Here is a 19,645-nt window from a genome sequence, read left to right as displayed (position 1 = left end):
ATGCAAAAAGGGATTTCCCTAATTGGGTGGTGAAGAATCTGCCTTCCAATGCAGGGGGTGTGGGCTGGATCCCTGGTCTGGTCGGGGAACCAACCACATGCTCCGGGGCCACTGAGCCCATGTGCCACAACTAGAGAAACTTACGTGCTGCAACTAGAGAAGCGTGCGTGCCGCAGCCAGGGGCCCATGTGCTGCAACCAAGACTCAGCACAGAAAAAAATCTTTTATTTAAAAAAGAATATGCAAAAATATTCTTCCAGGTAGCACAGTAATAAAAAATCTGCCTGCCAATGCGAGAGAGGCAAGAGACATAGGTTCAATCCCTGGGTCGGGAAGAGCCCCTGGAGTTGAAAATGGCAACCCACTCCAGGATTCTTGCTTGGGATATCCCATGGACAGAGGAGCCTGGTGGGCTACAGCCCATGGGGTCGCAAAGAGAAGGACAAGACTGAGCACACAAGAAGAAGAAATGATGATTCTACACAAACTCTACAACGTCTGTATAGATGTGACATCTCCTTGTTTATGTTCCATGAAAATTACACAGGCTTGATCTTAGACATGAGCTTTATACAGTGGTGGGAAGTGTTATTAGGAGCAACCCTGAGGGTCTTCCTGGGCAGGAGATGTAGCCTCGACCCCACTTAAATCTTTCAAGGCAGCTGGACAGGACCTTTGATGGCACAGGCTCAGAGTCCCACAGCCTGGGCTAGATTCCACCCCTTTTACTCATCAGCAGTGTGACTTTGGTCAATGTCTTGGACTCTTCGAGCCTCAATTTTAGGAAAATAGTGGAGTGATAATCATGGCTTCTACTTTATTGGGCGTTTTGGGACAGTTAAATGGAATTTGATGTACGAATGTAAAGCACTTTCACTTTCCATTTTCAAAATCGTTAGCAGATTCCCTAGCCACGGTGACAGCGCGGTGTGGCAACCACCAGTGTTAACAGAAATGGCCCATAGCAACAGAACTTTCTGGCTTTCTCTGCTTAGTTCCTAACCAGAAATTCTCTTTTATTATTGCAGAAAAGCATCTGCCACCACCTAAGGAAAGACATCCAAGGAACATCTGATGGTAGCCAATACCAGACTCACATGAGGTACTTGACGCTGCTGGGGATGTTATCATCCAGGAACACGGACTGAATAAGTTTCTGGTAAGTGTTGCTCAAAACTCTTCTGGTCCGAGACTCCAGTTTTTCATCTGGAATCAACAGAGATGCATTATCAGGGATGTATTAATACCTGGCAGGCGTCCCTGGTCACTCAGACAATAGAGAATCCACCTGCCATGCAGGAGACCTGGGTTCGACCCCTAGGTTGGGAAGATCCCCTGGAGGAGGGCATGGCAACCCACTCTTCTTGCCTGGAGAATCCCCATGGACAGAGGAGCCTGGTGCGCTGCAGTCCATGGGGTCGCAAAGAGTCGGACACGACTGAGTGACCAAGCGCATTAAAACCTGGCAGGGATCAAGCACTTGGTCTGCACAGCAGGAGTCTGCTTAATACGGCAGAAAAGGCGGGGTGGGGGTGGGGGATGAAATGAAAAGCCAGTTAAACAAAAAACCAAGTTATCTGATGGGAGAGGTCACAGATCGTGGGAGAGAGCAATCATTGATGACGAGAGCCCCCCAAGGAGCCAGGTGGCTCTGAAGCGCAAGGTTACACAAGTCAGCGTCCACTTCACCATGGGCTACAGCACCTCTACAGTCTTCTCTCCTGTGGTCATAAATAGAAGAAAACTGCAAGGACATCCTATAAATACCCACAAAAGCACCAAACCAACCATTTTCACAGTGTTAATCAGGAAGAGATTATTTTTGTAACAAGCCTTCTATCCAGATCTTGAGAGATAAACTGTCAGATCACAGTATCTCTGCAGAGACCAGGAGGCCTCCTGTTTTTTTTTTAATATTTATTTATTTGGCTGTATTGGGTCCTAGTTGCGGCATGCAGACTCTTGGTTGTAGTATGTGGGATCTAGTTCCCCGACCAAGGATCAAACCTGGGCCCTCTGCACTGGGAGCTCAGAATCTTAACCACTGGACCACCAGGGAAGTCCCGAGGCCTCCTTTAATGGGATCAAGATCATTCAGAGATGTTCCATCCTGCTTCTGCTTCTCCAAGTACCCTTCTCTTCTTTTGAGGATATTAACACATCTGGGAAAGGACAGAGCTGCATCAGACAAGCGATAAAGCATTTTCAGGACACTCACATTCCTTGAGGGCGCTTTGTTCCACAGAGGGAAATGCTCGAAACCTCTGGTCTCGATCAGATCGTCTTCTTTTTCTCATTGGTTCTTTAAATATATCATCATCCACTAGAGATAAACAGAAGTTACATAAAGTTACATATAAAATTATAGGTCTTGAGGGCATGGTGTACGTAGACCAAAAACACAGTCCACTTATACGCAGATTTTCGACTGTGAAGGGGGGTCGTCACTCTCATCCCTGTGTGGTTCAGAGGTCACTGTTTTTGCCTGACCTCTATCGATACACAAACTCCAAGAGGCTAGAAGGATCCCTGCCAGCCCTGGTTGGTTGTGAGCTCATTTCAGAAGCAGCCCTGTTGGGTCATTCCAGTCTGATTTCCAATTCCCAGAGTCCCAGGACTTTGCATCTAGTTCCAAAATGCAGCCCAACCTATCTCCCCAGAAGATAAGTCAAGATGACATGAAAAGTTCCTGTTTGCGAATCCTGGGAAGCCAAGATGGCTGGATATTCTTCACCACGTGCCGAAAATGTAGAGGGAAGCCTGAGATGGCTCAGTGTGGGGTGGAGAAAGGCCTCAGGGAGATCTTTGCAACCCGGGAAATTGATCAGGAGCAGAATGAGAGAACAGAACGGGCCATGTGACCAAGGCAAATCCCTTCTTCTCCCCGAGCTTCAGTTTCTTCATCTGTACAATGAGTCAGTTGACAAAAATAGAAGGAATACAAGAGCGGTGGAGGGTGCCCTCCAAGTGTTTGTCCCTCAGAGATTAAACTGGGGGATGAGGCTTTTTCCTCCTTCCTCCCTTAAAGATGTTAGTAGCTGCTTCCTTACATAGGCAAGGAAAAAAGTTGCCAAGAAGCAAATCTTTGTAGTCCTGCAGAGGTTTATTCACTTCAGTGGTTTCTATTGGTTACAAAGTGAAGTACTGGGAGGCTCCATAATCCTCAGGAAAGGGTTTAACTGAAAACCAAAACAGTGTGTTTAGATGGTTTGGTGTTTTTTTTTTTTTTTTGGATTGTGCTGGGTCTTGGTTACATATTTATTCTTTAAGCCATAATAATTAAGTATGAAATATAAGGAAATACTGAGCACCATTGCAACACAGTTAAATATACATTAAAATCATATGTAGTATTTTAACTTTTTTTAAAGAAGAATTCATCTGGCTGCATTGGGTCCTTGCTGTGGCGCGGGGGATCTGTCATTGTGGTGCGAAGGCTTCTCTCAAGTTGTGGTGCTCGGGCGCAGTGGTTGCGATACGTTGTCTTAATTGCCCCACGGCATGTAGGAACGTAGTTCCCCAAGCAGGAGTCAAATCCACGTCCCGTGCCTTGGAAGGTGGATTCGTAATCCCTGGACCACCAGAGAAGTCCCTGGATGGGTTTTAGAAAACACCCCCCTGGCAGGATTCACCTGGTGAGAAAGGGACAGTACGGGGGGTCTTTGGGGTCACGACTATTGGAAACGGCCGAATCCGGCGCTCCTGGGGATGGTATCAGATCAGATCAGATCAGTCGCTCAGTCGTGTCTGACGGGGGTGGTATAAACCTTAGCAAATGGCCGTGAGGTGACCTGGGAATACAGTTGACCCCAAGAGTCATAACTCTCAAAGCTCATATAAGGGCATGAGGCCCCCAAACTGAGCGTGACACTGGGAGGTCATCTTCCCTCAAGAACCACAGAAAGGGCGCATCACTCAGGGACCCAGGATGGCAACCTGAGCAGAAGGCCCAACCTCCCGCATGAGGCCCCAGGCCCAAGTCTCCCAGACAGCTCAGGCAGCCTCAGTCTGGCATCTTCCTGTGCAAATTCCTCAGTGTTCTGGAGCCAGCTCACACCCCAGAGTATTGCAGTGCAGGGTGGGCTATCTGCCAAGGCCTGAATCTTGGCCCGCTCCTGCTCATGCAGTGACAGGGAGTTGAAAGAGCTTGTCCGTAGACCCTTCCATCTCAGACATTCTAACCTTACAAGTATGCTCCACGCAAAGAATTTATCCTGGCTCAGTTTAAGGACTACCTTAGAACTAAACACCAAGTGGTTGCTGGCTCAGTGGCTAGAGCTAGAGAGAAAGGAGCAGAGAAGAAGAAAAATATATGCCACTAGCTAGGGAGTTTGGGATGGACATGTACACACTGCTGTATTTAAAATGGATAACAAACAAGGACCTATTGTATAGCACAGGGGACTCTGCTTAATGCTCTATGATGACCTTAAAGGGAAGGAAATCCTAAAAGAGCGGATATAAGTACCCGTATGGCTGGTTCTAGATAGCATATTCAAAAGCAAAGACATTACTTTGCCAACAAAGGTCCATCTAGTCAAGGCTATGGTTTTTCCTGTGGTCATGTATGGATGTAAGAGTTGGACTGTGAAGAAGGCTGAGCGCCAAAAAATTGATGCTTTTGAACTGTGGTGTTGGAGAAGACTCTTGAGAGTCCCTTGGACTGCAAGGAGATCCAACCAGTCCATTCTGAAGGAGATCAGCCCTGGGATTTCTTTGGAGGGAATGATGCTGAAGCTGAAACTCCAGTACTTTGGCCACCTCATGCGAAGAGGTTGACTCATTGGAAAAGACTCTGATGCTGGGAGGGACTGGGGGCAGGAGGAGAAGGGGACGACAGAGGATGAGATGGCTGGATGGCATCACTGACTCAATGGATGTGAGTATGAGTGAACTCCGGGAGTTGGTGATGGACAGGGAGGCCTGGTGTGTTGCGATTTATGGGGTCTCAAAGAGTCGGACACGACTGAGCGACTGAACTGAACTGATGGCTGGTTCTCTTTGCCATACAGTAGAAACTAGCACATATTGTAAAGCAATATACTCCAATAAAATTTTTTTTTAAATGGATAACTAACAAGAACGTACTGTATAGTACAGAGAACTCTGATCAATACTCTGTAACAACCTAAATGGGAAAAAAATTTGGAAAAGGACATGTGTATAGGCACAACTGAATCTCTTTGTTGTATACCTGAAACTATCACAACATTTTTAATCAAATATACGCCATATAAAATCAAAAGCTTTTTTTAAAATGGAAGCAGTTAAGGTTTTTGAAGTCCCCAAAGTATTTGATTATAATAAGCAAATATCAATATCTAACTTCAGTAATTTAGCTTAAGTAAGGAAATCCACTGTGGGTTAAACTTTTGAACCTTGATATTGATAACAAAGAGGTGACAGAATCACGGGATTTATGAGCTGGAAAGCAATGTAAAATATGTATGGCTTCAGATGTAGAGAAATCAAGAGACTTGTCGTATGGGCGCAGAGCTAGCAAATGACAGAGCAATAACTAGAAGCCAAGAATGGACACCACACGTCCAGTGTTTTACAATGCACAATTACAGTCTTTTTACTTTAAATCATTATCTATTGTGGTTTAATATTCTGGAAGATGTTTATAAATTAGTCTTCTATTTTATTCATCCCAGAGCTTAAAAAAGAAAAACAAGAGTTTTAAATATGTTATGATTAAATCTATCAAGTGAAATCCTAGAAAACTTACCAAAAAGTTTTACCAAAATAAAACAGATAATTTTTAACTACTAAAAAAATACTACTCCAGCTGCTAGGCCAGTGGTTTGCTGAAGAACACTTTAGAACACATTATAAACGGTGTCTTGGAATTCCAGAGTGTTTTCACACCTGCTTATAGAAAGAGTAAAAGGATGGAGGGCCTTGATCTTGACCCTGTAACTCAGGAACTCTTGTTTAAACAACATTTGCAGAGGATCTTAGCCACAAGCATAAAAGAGTCTTAGTACAGCCCATGTATCCTGGCCTTTATTTCAACTTTGTAAGGAGTGGCAATTAGTCTGATCAAAGTTTGGAAACTTATTTCTCAACTAAAGCAAACACTGAGAAGTCAGATAGAGCAGGTTTTACACTTTGCCTTTAATATCTAAAATGAAAAAACAGGTGGAAGGGAGAAAGTAGTTCATCTGGGATTTAAAACACTTAATGGTAGTGCATGCATGGTAAGTCGCTTCAGTGGTGCCCAACTCTCTGTGACCTACAGACTGTAGCCCACCAGGCTCCTCTGTCCATGGGATTCTCCAGGCAAGAATACTGGAGTGGGTTGCCATGCCCTCCTCCAGGGGATCTTCCCGACTGGTTTCATATTAAATTGTAACCAGAATGAATGGGTGTGAACTGGCCATTTCTCTTATCTTCCCTGTAATTGTTCAAGGACTCCTTTCCCTTTTCCACTATATTACACTGATTTAGTGGCAACCCACTCCAGTATTCTTGCCTGGGAAATCCCATGGATAGAGGAGCCTAGCAGGCTACAGTCCATGGGGTCACAAAATAGTCCGACAGAATTTATGGACTAGACAACATTGGAGGAAAGAGCAGAGGGCTGGGCGGGGCCGTCCCAAGAAGCCTGCCGTGGTCTCTGCTGCTATCGCTCCTTGCTGCCACAAGGTGTCGCTTTTGACAACCGTCTCAATATAGGCGCTTTGATCAGACCCTTGAGGGAACCTGCCGCAGATTTTCCCAGCAGGACGCCCCACACCTTCAGGACTAACGTCTCCCAAGGGGGTCCTAAAGTTGCAATTCCTTCAGTTTGCTTGCCCAGCCATGTCTCAGATACCAGCACTACCCCCACTGACCCTTGCCGCTAAGAGAATTCATCCCTAGGGGTAAGAAAATTTTTCTTCTTCAGTTCTCAAAACACAAAGGATGTTTTGTAACCAGGGGTTACTTAAATGCATCTTCCCAGGGGAAGTTCCCTCTTTGTCTCTGGGTGTCCTCCACCCAGCCTTCTACGAAGGGAGGCCACCCTCAGGGACTCCAGTGTGGTTCACCCTAAAGCTCTCCTTCAGAAAGCATGCAAAATGATTCCAGGGGCTTACCTTCTCCATTCTGAGAGCGGGATGCCCTCGGAAAATCCAAGATGGTTTCCTGGAACCTTCTTTTATTTATGTATTTATTTTTGAATTTTATTTATTTGAACTTTTAAAGGAGGGTGGGGGGCACAAGTTGAATTTCTGGTCAGGTAACCCACTAGATTATTAATAGGCTCTTTAAGTTGTTATTGAAATAATTGATATTCATCCACTGTTAAAATACGTTGTGAGAAAGCAGCTTCTCAATAAAGAACAGTGAAAAATGATACAGTCCCAACCCCTTTGCCCTTGGTTATAATGGCAAATAGTTATTGCTCAGGGCTTCTCCAATGGCGTAGTGGTAAAGAATCTGCCTGCAGTGCAGGAGATGCGATTTGGATCCTTGGGTCAGGAAGATCCTCTGGAGGTGGAAATGACAACCCATTCCAGTATTCCTGGCTGGGAAATCCCATGGACAGAGGAGCCTGATGGGTTACAGTCCATGGGGTCACAAAGAGTTGGACATGACTGAAGCGACTTAGCACGCACGCACGCACACACACACACACACACACACACACACACACACACACATATATATAATGGTAAATAGTTCTTGCTCACTTCATCAGGGGATAGTGAAGGGATGTTACCTGGATGTAGCTCCCGAACCAGAAAATCTTCAGTTTCTGCCATTTCCTGTTATGTAACCGCCTGCCTTTGTCCACTTAGAGCATCAGCCTGAAAAATACAAAGTACAGAGTGGGGGTGGGGAGGAGTAGACGGCAGAAATTATAAATACAAAACAAAAACTAAAAAGAACATGTAATTTTGCTTACGCTTTGTCTCCCCAATTAGATGCCAAGCTTCTCAAGGGCAATGGCTATTCTACCTTATCTCTGAATCCTTTGTAACAGCTTGTCCACTGTGTGTTGGTTTAAATATGACAAAAGTCCATGTTTGACTATTGATTTTCAGCAATAGTTGAATCCATAGAATTTTTTTTTTTTTGGAGCAAAAGAAATGACTATTTATTGCTGATGGTGCTAAATATTACCACTGTTGGAAGACTGTCAACTTGTTACAATACTGAACATACCCAGCCTTGATCTGGCAGTCATGAATCAGTATTTATACCAAAGAGTTGACAGCTGTGTCCGCATACAAAACTACGCATGAATGTATATAGCGGATTTTTAAAAGAAATTCTTGGAATTTATTCTTTTCGTTGTTACTTTTTATTGGAGTATCATTGCTTTACAATGTTGTTAGTTCTGCTGCACAGCAAAATGAATCAGCCAGACATACACATATATCCCCACCATTTTTTATCCATTGACCTTTAAACTGAAATGACCTGAGATCTTGAAGGCAGCTCAGCCTGAAAAGACAATAAACCTCTAACGACCAGAGCCTTGAAGGTGAAGTTATACAGCTTTGCTGTTTTGGGAGACATCAGCACCCCCATCAGGTAAGCTGGGAACCCCTGGGCCACTGAGTGACACTGAGTCCCAGCGGGTCTCAGCAAGTATCGGGGAGATGGATGGAACATTTGATATTCCTGGGATCCCCTGGAGTTGCTCCGGAGGATGCTGAGCGGGGAAGAAGACATGCAATAACCGTTAGGTTCTCTGGGTCTTCCTCACCACCCCACCCGGCACTGCAATCAGGGAGACACCCCGATTGGGGATTATGTCAGCTCTGCCTCATGGGGATCTGTGGGGGAGGCGGTGGGGGGAGGTACCTCCAAAAAAAGAAGTATCGGATCGAACCTGTCTCCAGCCCTGGGAGACAGGGACTGAACACAGAGGGAGAACTGGATCCACAAAGCCTCAGAAGAGCGAGTGCTGATGTCCTGGAGTGTTTCTGCCTCCACAGATCAGGGAGGATCTGGGGGACACAAGGCGGGGCACCCCACGTGCTTCCTCTCCATTTCTGATGCTGCTGATTGGACTACTCAGCTGCATAATTCAAAAGCAGAGCATCACCAGCCCTTCCGAGATATGCAAAAGCTCAACTGACCTGTCAACCCCCAGTAGACACACAGCCGTTAGTTAGTGAGACTGTGCCTCATTTACGTATCACTCCCAAACAAAAATCGCAGCTCCTCAGTCAGAAGAGCCACTCAGACTTAGTTCGGCTCATGGGCATCAACAGAACAAATGCTTTCTGTTCCTCGTGGGTGTTGGTGAGTGTGGTCTGAACTCTGCTCTGTACACGTTCCTGAGCCTTTGCTAGGAGGTGCCTTATCTCTCCATTCCTCACCTGGGCTCAGACCACCCCAAACTCCTTACAGTCCTCTGAGGCAGGAGAGTCAAAAAGAAACGTGCTCCCCTCTTCTTCCTGGGGAATTCCTACTCTTTCTTCAGCATCTCGTTTGCACATTTCCTCTGTACAGCTGTGTCCTGGTTCCCATTCATTCCCCTCTTGTGCCACCACTGGTCCAAGCACACCTGAATCGTATGCTTGTGATTCTTTCTTTATGTCTGAGCTATTCGAGGTCATGGCTGCATTTGTTTCAATGTTGTATTTCTATCGTGAATGGCAATGATCGATGGTAGTGCTGAATTAATTAATTACAGTGGATGGGAAGCTTTTGATGAGATTCCTCAGCCAAGGGTGTCTAAACACTGAATCTGTTTTTAAACATTTATGTATTTGGCTGCATGGGGTCTTTGTTGAAGCTGCAGGATCTCCATTGCATCATGTGGGAGTTTTTCTTGCAGTGCACAAATTCTCTAGTTGAGGTGCTCAGGCTTCGGTAGTTGCGGTGCTCAGGCTTAGTTGCTCCACGGCATGTGGGATCTTGATTCCCCAACCAAGTATCAAACTCATGTCTCCTGCATTGCAAGGCAAATTCTTAACCACTGGACTGCCAGGGAAGCCACTCAAATTCGTTTTTGATAGGACTGCTCCATAGGAGCTGGGAATGTTTAGCTTGAGGGAAGGAAGACATGGGCTGAAGCAGAAGATGTGGAGAGGACTTTGTGGGGTCTTCAAATACTTAATCTTAGAGTTGAATATAATAGTGAGATAATGCCTGTTTTCAGTGGTGCCAAGAGGGGACAACTAGATCCACTAGGTGGAAAGTATAAGAAAGTACATTTTTGCAGAACATTTCTCTTGTATTCAGAGTTGTCCAAAATGGAACGAGCTCCCTTAGTAAGTAATGAATTTTCTGCTCCTAGAAGTGTCTAAACCTTCACTGTTATGATCACCTAATAACAGCATTGAACTAGACGGGCTTTAAGGCTTCCTCAAATCCCAAGACACCGTGTTCTTGCTTGAAATGTTCATCAGTAAAGCTGGTGGTAGGAGAACTCTACGAGGTTACTAAAATTCATGAGAGTTTCCTGGTTGGAAATGCTGCTGCTGCTAAGTCGCTTCAGTTGTGTCTGACTCTGTGTGACCCCATAGACGGAAGCCCACCAGATTCCCCTGTCCCTGGGATTCTCCAGGCAAGAACACTGGAGTGGGTTGCCATTTCCTTCTCCAATGCATGAAAGTGAAAAGTGAAAGGGAAGTCGCTCAGTCGTGTCCGACTCACTCGCCTTCTCCGGGTTGGAAATGCTAAACCTCGGCAAAACCTAGGCAAGTTATGAGAAAAAATATGATAGCACCTAACAATAACTTTAGATGCGAAACTAGGAATTGACCCCTGGAAAGATATCTGTTGTTTTCTGAAGATGGCAGCTCCATGAGCCATAGTCACACACACAAAATATTAAACGTCATATCACAATGGGCTCTGGAGACAACAAATGTATGGTCCTCCTGGGGTACAGATCCACTGTAGACCTTCGATTGGTTGTGCTAGCCAGTGCCAGGAACAAATACAGAAGATGGATCAGGCTTCCCCGCCTGCCAGTGCAGGGGACACGGGTTCAATCCCTAGGTTGGGAAGATCCCCTGGGGAAGGAAATGGCAACCCATTCCAGTGTTCTTGGCTGGGAAATCCCGTGGGCAGAGGAGCCTGGCAGGCTGCAGTTCATGGGGTCGCAAAAGAGTCGGACACTACTGAGCAACTAAACAAACAGTAATGATAGTCAAAAGGAACACAATCGATAATAACGGTGATTTTAGGTTCATTTTAAAGAGCAAAAGACTCAGAGTCCTTTCTCAAATTATGTTGGGCTCCACTTTCTCCCCCAAAGAGGCAGCAACCGTGGTGTGTTTTGTGAAAACTGTTTCTGCAGAGAAGCAGTTGAAAACGTCCACACGTGTGGCTCACAGGGCAAAGTTTTGATGTGTGGTTTATTTCGCTTGTATTTCAACTGTGCGGTTAGCGTGTAAGTTTTGATTTGAGTACTTATTTACATTCATGTGCAGAGAGCCTAAGAATAGCATCTTTTAAAAGGGACTCTGCATATTTAGCTAGATGTGGGAAGGCTGCACAGCACCAGTTTCCTGTCAAATAATTGTGACTTTTGACAGTTTTTCTTGTTTCTCTCACTCTCCCTTTCCTCTTTTTGTATTTGCGTACACTCTTGTTTCCTTAAGAGAACATAACAGAGGTGACACCAAGGCAGTGGTCACTCCTGTCCTAGAAGAGCTTCCCAGAGTGGAATGAAATCATGTTCTTGAGCCCCTTCTACAGATGTGGACACTGAGGCCTGGAGAGGGGAAGGGGCCTGTTCAAGGTCAGACAGTGAGTCCAAGTTCAGGGTTCTCATCATTCCACCAAGAAACCTCTAATTGGTACTATTTAAACCATCTCTGGAGCTTCAGAGTAAGAGATGGAGAGAACAGTGAACACAAATGAGGGGTTCCCTTTAATGCACGAGGAGGCATTTGGGGAGTGAAGGCTGTTGAGTAGGAGCGAGAGTGGTAGCTTGATGAAATTGGGCTTAAGGACACCAACTGAAGTAGTGCCCTCAGAATAAAACAAGCCAGACTGCCGGGGGCGTTGGGGGGTGTGTGCACGTGAGCATGCGTGATTGTGTGTGTGTGTTGGGGGGGCAGTGAGTAGTTCATTGCTTTCAGTCCATGTCCAGAGCAGAATTTAATGTGTTTATTAAGAATTACAAACGTGTAAGTCTCTTCTCCTTTAGTCTGAATCTCATCCCACCCTCCCTTGCTTCACATCTTTAACCTCTCCCCACACGATTCTTGTTTTCCTTCCATTTCCAGTCCCCGACCCAGCACTCCTCCCCTGCCCCAAGGCCACAGTAACAGGAAAAAAATTAAAATACTTAAATTAGCAAAGTAACTTGAAGGGGCATTTTGATCATTAACGTTGGTTTCTTCCCTACTTTTAATAAATGTGGAAAGTGCTCACTACATAGCGAGCGCTGAGTAAACATGTGTTGAATGACGTGTGTCTTTTAAACATATTCTTGGTAAAATTAATAACGGCAGGAATTATATTCATTCATTCAGCAAACATTTGTCAAGTGTTTACTGTGTGCCAGACACGATTCTAGGGCCTGGGGACACGTGAGGAAAGAAAGTGGGCAAGGTGTCTGCACATCCAGGTTTATGTTCCAGACTGTGAGGGATGCCATGGGGAAAGTACTCAGGATTTGGAGTCAGAATGCCTGGATTGGGGGATCCTGCTCTGGTACTGCAGTGTGACACTAAACAGAGCACTTAACCTCTCTGAGTCTCAGTTTATCCGCATGTAAGATGAGAATAGAAAAAAACGTCTGGAGTTCATTGCGAGGGCCGTATGAGACACTGATGCAAAGCTGGCCTACAGACACTTACATGCGCTCAGTCATGCCTGACTCTCTTTCAGTCCCATGGACTGTAGCCCGCCAGGCTCCTCTATCCGTGTAATTTCCCAGGCAAGAGTACTGGAGTGTGTTTCCCTTTACTTATCCAGGGGGATTGAACCTGCGTCACTCACGTCTCCTGCATTGGCAGGCAGATTCTTTACTACTGAGCCACCTGGGAAGCCCCACAGACACTTATGCACCTGGACAAATGTTATTGACTTTCAGAATATTTGGTGAAGATAGTTTAACAAGAAATCAGTACTAATATTTACCTGGGCAAAGTCAACTTTTGTGGGCAGGGGGAACAGATGCCACCATAAATGATAAACTGACCCCCATTCTTGTTCCCAATGACGAAGCATCTTCAGGGTTCTATGCCCTGGGTAGCATCTTGTCCCCTCCCACAGGGAGGTAATTGAAGAATGAAATAAGAGCAAGGAGCAGATTCTTAAAAATGGAATGTTGTAGATTTATCTCCTCTCTCTTTTTTTTAATGCTTAAATACTTTTGGTGTTGGCAGAATTTCCTAACCACTTTATTGGACATTGCACAGCTCTTCCAAACTGGGTACACTCTGAAGGGACAATTTAAACACATTAGCTTAGAAGCAAAAGTGAAACAAGGGCCATCAGACCCCCAGAGGAAAAGAGTTATGTTTTCAGCATTAATGCATCAGCTTCTGTGTGCAACATTAGGAGCACGGCTGCCAGAGGTAGATTCAGTAGAGGAGGCATGACTTTTTTCAGTCCTTCTCCCCCAGGTGACTAGATAAGTAAAATAAGCAGATATTTTCATTACACACTTTATCAGATTTTACGGAAATGAACTTGAATCCTTTCATATTGCTCGCCCAAGCTTGCCAAACTTAATGAGGCATAAGATGATGTTAATACTAAACTCAGTATTAGTTTCGTATTGATGTATTTAATATTAATGGTGCCTGGAACACCAGTTTTCTTTGGGGAAGAAGGATTGATGACTTGCCTAAGATCACACTGTTATAAAATTCAAACTAAGACCCGATTCTCCAGATTTCTAGTTCATTGGCCTTTACGCAGCCGTAAAATTCACTTAAGTAATGTAAAATCACTTTCCCTCAAGAAATAACTCACTTTAGGAAAATCATGAGAAGGAGAAAAAATGAGTCTCCTACACAGAAAAATTCCAAACAATTTCTAAAGATGCTTCACCCTGAAGGAAAGGGAACTTAATCCCCCCACTCCTTGGGCATGGGCCTCACAGAGTAACTTCCTTCCAAGGGGGACAGGATGGAAAGAAGGGGAAAAAGCGTCGCTTTACAGTAGAAAGACTTTGCAAATACTCCCTCGGCCAGATGACCAAGGTCAACGACAACTGTCGTAAATCATCTTGATGATACGTACCTTTGATGTGATGGGATGAGGATGACCTTTAACTCTCTGATCTTCTACCCGAAACCCGCAACTCCAGTCTCTTTGTGAATCCTACAGAAGAGCTGACCAGGACTCCTCAAAACTGTCAAAGTCATCAAACGCAAGGTCACAGCCAAGAAGAGACATGACAGCTAAATGTAATATGGTGTTCTGGACAGGATTCTTTTTTTAAACAACACCAAAAACATTTTGTATTGGGGAATAGCCAACTGACAACGTTGTGATGGCTTCAGGTGAACAGCGCAAGGACTCAGCCATACATGTACATGCACCCATTCTCGGCCAAATGCCCCTCCCCTGCTGCGGCTAAGTCGCTTCAGTCGTGTCCGACTCTGTGTGACCGCATAGACGGCAGCCCACCAGGCTCCCCCGTCCCTGGGATTCTCCAGGCAAGAACACTGGAGTGGGTTGCCATTTCCTTCTCTGATGCATGAAAGTGAAACGTGAAAGTGAAGTCGCTCAGTCGCGTCCGACTCTTAGCGACCCCATGGACTGCAGCCCACCAGGCTCCTCTGCCCATGGGATTTTCCAGGCAAGAGTACTGGAGTGGGGTGCCATTGCCTTCTCCATCCCCCTCCCCTAGATAGGATTCTAAAACAGAAAAAAGACACTAGATAACAGCTAAGAAAATCTGAATAGAGGATAACCTTTAGGGTTCCCTGGTGGCTCAGACAGTAAAGAACCTGCCTGCCATGGCAGGAGACCCCAGTTCGATCCCTGGAGAAGGAAATGTCTACCCAGTCCAGTATTCTTATCTGGAGAATTCCATGGACAGAGGAGCCTGGTGGGTTACAGTCCATGGGGTCACAAAGAGTCAAACACAACTGAGCAACTAACACTTTCACTTTCTTTTCTTTTCACTGTTCTTCTTTTAGTTAATAATACTACTACAAATGTTGATTCATTAATTATAAAAAATGTACCTTTACTAATGTAAGATGAGAGAGGAAGTTGGTTGTGAATTCTATGGAAACGACCATCATCTCCATTTTTCTCTAAAGCTATTTTTTAATCAATCATAAGTTACAGCATAAATTGCATAAGAAAAACAACTTACCAGATGTCACTTTGCATGCTACAGCTCCAAGATTCCACAAAGACAGTGGCAACCTCTTTGCCTTGGTCGAGGTATGTTGAACCACCTGGGGTAGAGAGTCCTTTGTGGCCCCTGTCATAAGGCCACATTTACACAAGCAGAAGTGAAACTGATTTGCCATCAGAGAGCTATTTATGACAGTCTCCGCCCTCATAAATAGTTACGTACTATTTGCTCCTTTCATTTAAACTTCAGTTGTATGTGAACTGGGGCGCTCATATTTTTCTCTTCCCTATGCCTACACATTAATCATTTTTCCTTTCCAAATGGATTGCAGCTTCCACCCTGCAGTATCCTTTCCTTGAGGATGAGAGTTATTCTGATGGATCTGATTTAACATAAGCAGCAAGGAAAATCACCCCAGTCCCAATAGAGACAAAGTATTGGTTCCCCCGCCCCAAATAGAAGATGACTGGGAGCAATGGATAATATGAGATGATGAAGATAAGCTGATTCTTGATACACAATCCTGAAACTCACCAAAACCAAATGACATTGGGTCATGTGACTGTAGAAATGAATGTCATACAGTTTTAAATAACTCTTTCTGGAACTTAAATTTTATGTCCACATTTTTAAAAACAGAACATAAAAACAAGTATTTTTGAAATGCCATCCAGGAGAAGAAAGCAGAACCTATTCCTCCTTGCTATCACCCAAACAGTCACATCAAGTACAGGGATAAAATCTGTTTTTTTTTTAACCTTCAGCTCAGGTAGTGTTTGACCTTCAAAGACAGAGTCAATCATTACTAGGTACCCCTCAGTAACTGCAATGGCAGCCCACTCCAGTACTCTTGCCTGGCAAATCCCGTGGACAGAGGAGCCTGGTGGGCTGCAGTCCATGGGGTCGCTAGGAGTCAGACACGACTGAGCGACTTCACTTTCACTTTTCACTTTCATGCACTGGCGAAGGAAATGGCAACCCACTCCAGTGTTCTTGCCTGGAGAGTCCCAGGGATGGCAGAGCCTGGTGGGCTGCCGTCTATGGGGTCGCACAGAGTCGGACACGACTGAAGCGACTTAGCAGCAGCAGCAGCAGCAGTAACTGCAGGTATATTTTTAGTCCAAAGTGGGAAAGCAACAAAAGTTCAGAAAGAATGTGGTCTTAAAAATTGCTTGCAACTTTTAGCAAGCTGGTGTGCCTCATCCATTAGAAAACCATAGAAATACCAATATAGAGTTCAAAACAAAGAACATCAACACGAACTACCTTCACTACTGTTGGATTTCTTTGGGCTGAAATCATAACATATGTTCATGTCGTGTGTGCTTAGCTCTCCCTCTACTGGCTGTTTCTCTACTTCAACAGTTACCTGTATTCTTAACCAGAGATACTACTGGTGTGTGTGCATGCTAAGTTGCTTCAGTCGTGTCTGACTCTTTGCAGTTCCCGTGGACTGTAGCCCCACCAGTTCCTCTGTCCATGGGATTCTCCAGGCAAGAAGACTGGAGTGGGTTGCCGTTTTCTTCTCCAGGGCATCTTCCCTTGCCAGAGATTGAGCTCACATCGCCTGTGCCTCCTGAATTGGCAAGCAGGTTCTTTACCACTGAGCCACCAGGGAAGCCCCTAATAGCTAAAATGAACTTTGGTCATTTTTAAAACTAGGTTCATTAAGGTGGCCTTTGATACTATTGGACACCTGAATGCTAGCTCCATTAGGAGTTTGGGCAAACTACCAAGCTGAATTTTCCACTGAACTCACTAGAAACATTGAAGCAACTGAAAGAGAACTTCCACAGAGTCCCACCGTCACACCCAACTGCCCCCCGCCCCCGACATGTATCACTGGCTCTGCCTTCCAGCCTGGATATAGATGAACTCCAAATACACCCCATCTATGGGAAAGACTGAGGGCAGGAGGAGAAGGGGGCGACAGAGAATGAGGTGCTTGAATGGCATCACTGACTCAATGGACATGAGTTTGAGCAAGCTCAGGGAGACGGTGAACGACAGGGAAGCCTGGCGTGCTGCAGTCCATGGGGTCGCAGAGAGTCAGATACGACTGAGTGACTGAACAGTGCCTACAGCCACCAAAAGCTAATCCTTTCTCTTGGGCACCAGATCCCCTTCCTTCTGTCCAACTGCAGGACAAGGTAGATTACTGCCCCCTCTTCATTCATCAGATTTTCAGTGTCCCCTGGATTATTCCCATCAGCATACAAACATGCTGTTACTTATTCCATTTTAACAAACGCTCCCTCTGAGCCTGGCTTCCCTGCCAGCTGCTGTCCCATTCCTCTGTATTTTATGGCGAACCCCCTCAAAGAGTTGTTTCTAAAGCTGCCGTCTCAGAGCTCTCTCCTTTTAATCATCAACCCACTCCAGTTAAGCCTTCACTTCTACCACTCTGTGAAACTGTTTGTGTCAGAGTCTCCGGTGATCCTAGTTAATTTTCAACCCTCCTCTTCGTTGACCCATCAATGGCATTTGATCCAAGGGATCACTCCCTCCTCAACACACATTTTCCCACTCGGCTTCCAGGAACCACGCTCGCCTAGTTTCCTTCCCACCTCCCTGGTTGCACCTCCTCAGCCTCCTTCCCTACTTATTCCTGTTTCCTGGTGATTATAGAATACCCTAAAGCTTAATCTTTGGTCTCTTTTCTTTCTGTCGCACTCTTTTCTTTCTTTTAGTCTCACATCTGTAAGTATCACCCATATGCGCATCGCTCTCATTTGGTACCTCCAGCCCCGATCTCTTTCATGTCTTACAGCTCACAAGGTATCCCAAACACAACACATACAAATTAAGCCCCCATTCCCCTGAAACCCCACTCCACCTACAGTGTTCCCCAGTTCAGCTCATGACAGCTACATCCAGCCCCTCCTACAAATCCTTCCATGTCACCCTTGATGTCGATGCCTGTCTTTCTTCCACACTCCACATCTGGCTGTCAGGAAGCCTTGCTGAAACCATTAAAGCATGTTCAGAATCTGAACATGTCTCACCCCCTCCACTGCTTCCTCCCCTACTCAAGTCATAATCATCTCTGGTCTTGTTCAGTGGTTCTCAAATTTTACTGCACTTTGGGATTACCCAAGAGTTCTATGAAGACCTACATGACCTTTTAGAACTAACACCCAAAAAAGATGTCCTTTTCGTTATAGGGGACTGGAATGCAAAAGTAGGAAGTCAAGAAACACCTGGAATAACAGGCAAATTTGGCCTTGGAGTAAGGAATGAAGCAGGGCAAAGGCTAATATAATAGTTTTGCTAAGAGAACGCACTGGTCATAGCAAACACCCTCTTCCAACAACACAAGAGAAGACTCTACACATGGACATCACCAGATGGTCAACACCGAAATCAGATTGATTATATTCTTTGCAGCCAAAGATGCGGAAGCTCTATACAGTCAGCAAAAACAAGACCGGGAGCTGATTGTGGCTCAGATCATGAACTCCTTATTGCCAAATTCAGACTTAAATTGAAGAAAGTAGGGAAAACCACCAGACCATTCAGGTATGACCTAAATCAAATCCTTTATAATTATACAGTGGAAGTGAGAAATAGATTTAAGCGACTAAATCTGATAGACAGAGTGCCTGATGAACTATGGACTGAGGTTCATGACATTGTACAGGAGACAGGGATCAAGATCATCCCCAAGAAAAAGAAATGCAAAAAAGCAAGATGGCTGTCTGAGGAGGCCTTACAAATAGCTATGAAAAGAAGAGAAGTGAAAAGCAAAGGAGAAAAGGAAAGATAAAAGCATTTGAATGCAGAGTTCCAAAGAAGAGCAAGGAGAGATAAGAAAGCCTTCCTCAGCGATCAATGCAAAGAAATGGAAACAACAGAATGGGAAAGACTAGAGATCTCTTCAAGAAAATTAGAGATACCAAGAGAATATTTCATGCAAAGATGAGCTCAATAAAGAACAGAAATGGTATGGACCTAACAGAAGCAGAAGATATTAAGAAGAGATGGCAAGAATACACAGAAGAACTGTACAAAAAAGATCTTCACGACCCAGTTAATCACGATGGTGTGATCACTCACCTAGAGCCAGACATCCTGGAATGTGAAGTCAAGTGGGCCTTCGAAAGCATCACTACGAACAAAGCTAGTGGAGGTGATGGAATTCCAGTGGAGCTATTCCAAATCCTGAAAGATGATGCTGTGAAAGTGCTGCACTCAATATGCCAGCAAATTTGGAAAACTCAGCAGTGGCCACAGGATTGGAAAAGGTCAGTTTTCATTCCAATCCCAAAGAAAGGCAATGCCAAAGAATGCTCAAACTACCGCACAATTGCACACATCTCACACACTAGTAAAGTAATGCTCAAAATTCTCCAAGCCAGGCTTCAGCAATACGTGAACCGTGAACTTCCTGATGTTCAAGCTGATTTTAGAAAAGGCAGA

At 44.9% G+C, this 19,645-nt stretch overlaps 2 protein-coding genes and 1 long non-coding RNA gene across 10 annotated transcripts in view; 1 reads left to right on the top strand and 2 right to left on the bottom strand.

The window, feature by feature from the left end:
* NUGGC (nuclear GTPase, germinal center associated) overlaps positions 1-7,751 on the bottom strand; it is a 42,641-nt gene extending 34,890 nt beyond the window's left edge. Inside the window, exons 1-3 of the mRNA XM_055577778.1 lie at positions 7,709-7,751; positions 2,219-2,323; positions 1,098-1,206 (exon numbers count right to left, since the gene is read on the bottom strand). Of these exons, the coding sequence (XP_055433753.1) occupies positions 1,098-1,206; positions 2,219-2,323; positions 7,709-7,751 (257 nt within the window). The remainder of the gene's footprint in view (positions 1-1,097; positions 1,207-2,218; positions 2,324-7,708) is intronic.
* ELP3 (elongator acetyltransferase complex subunit 3) overlaps positions 1-19,645 on the top strand; it is a 219,600-nt gene that overhangs the window by 72,404 nt on the left and 127,551 nt on the right. For all 7 annotated transcript variants that reach the window (XM_055577784.1, XM_055577781.1, XM_055577783.1 and 4 more), the window contains one exon: positions 1,029-1,159. The gene's annotated coding sequence lies outside the window, so the exon portion shown is untranslated. The remainder of the gene's footprint in view (positions 1-1,028; positions 1,160-19,645) is intronic.
* LOC129649852 (uncharacterized) lies at positions 9,786-15,362 on the bottom strand. Of its 2 annotated transcripts, none has more exons than XR_008713310.1 (3): positions 15,242-15,362; positions 14,155-14,266; positions 9,786-9,895 (listed from the first exon to the last, which is right to left on the bottom strand). It is a non-coding gene; the product is annotated as an uncharacterized LOC129649852 (long non-coding RNA). The 2 variants fall into 2 exon arrangements; XR_008713311.1 differs by lacking the exon at positions 9,786-9,895 and adding an exon at positions 13,340-13,536.

The sequence above is a fragment of the Bubalus kerabau genome, chromosome 4, assembly GCF_029407905.1.
Source record: "Bubalus kerabau isolate K-KA32 ecotype Philippines breed swamp buffalo chromosome 4, PCC_UOA_SB_1v2, whole genome shotgun sequence".
Classification (NCBI taxonomy): domain Eukaryota; kingdom Metazoa; phylum Chordata; class Mammalia; order Artiodactyla; family Bovidae; genus Bubalus; species Bubalus kerabau.
Note: the sequence above shows the minus strand (reverse complement) of the source record. Positions and strands in the feature narration are given on the sequence as shown.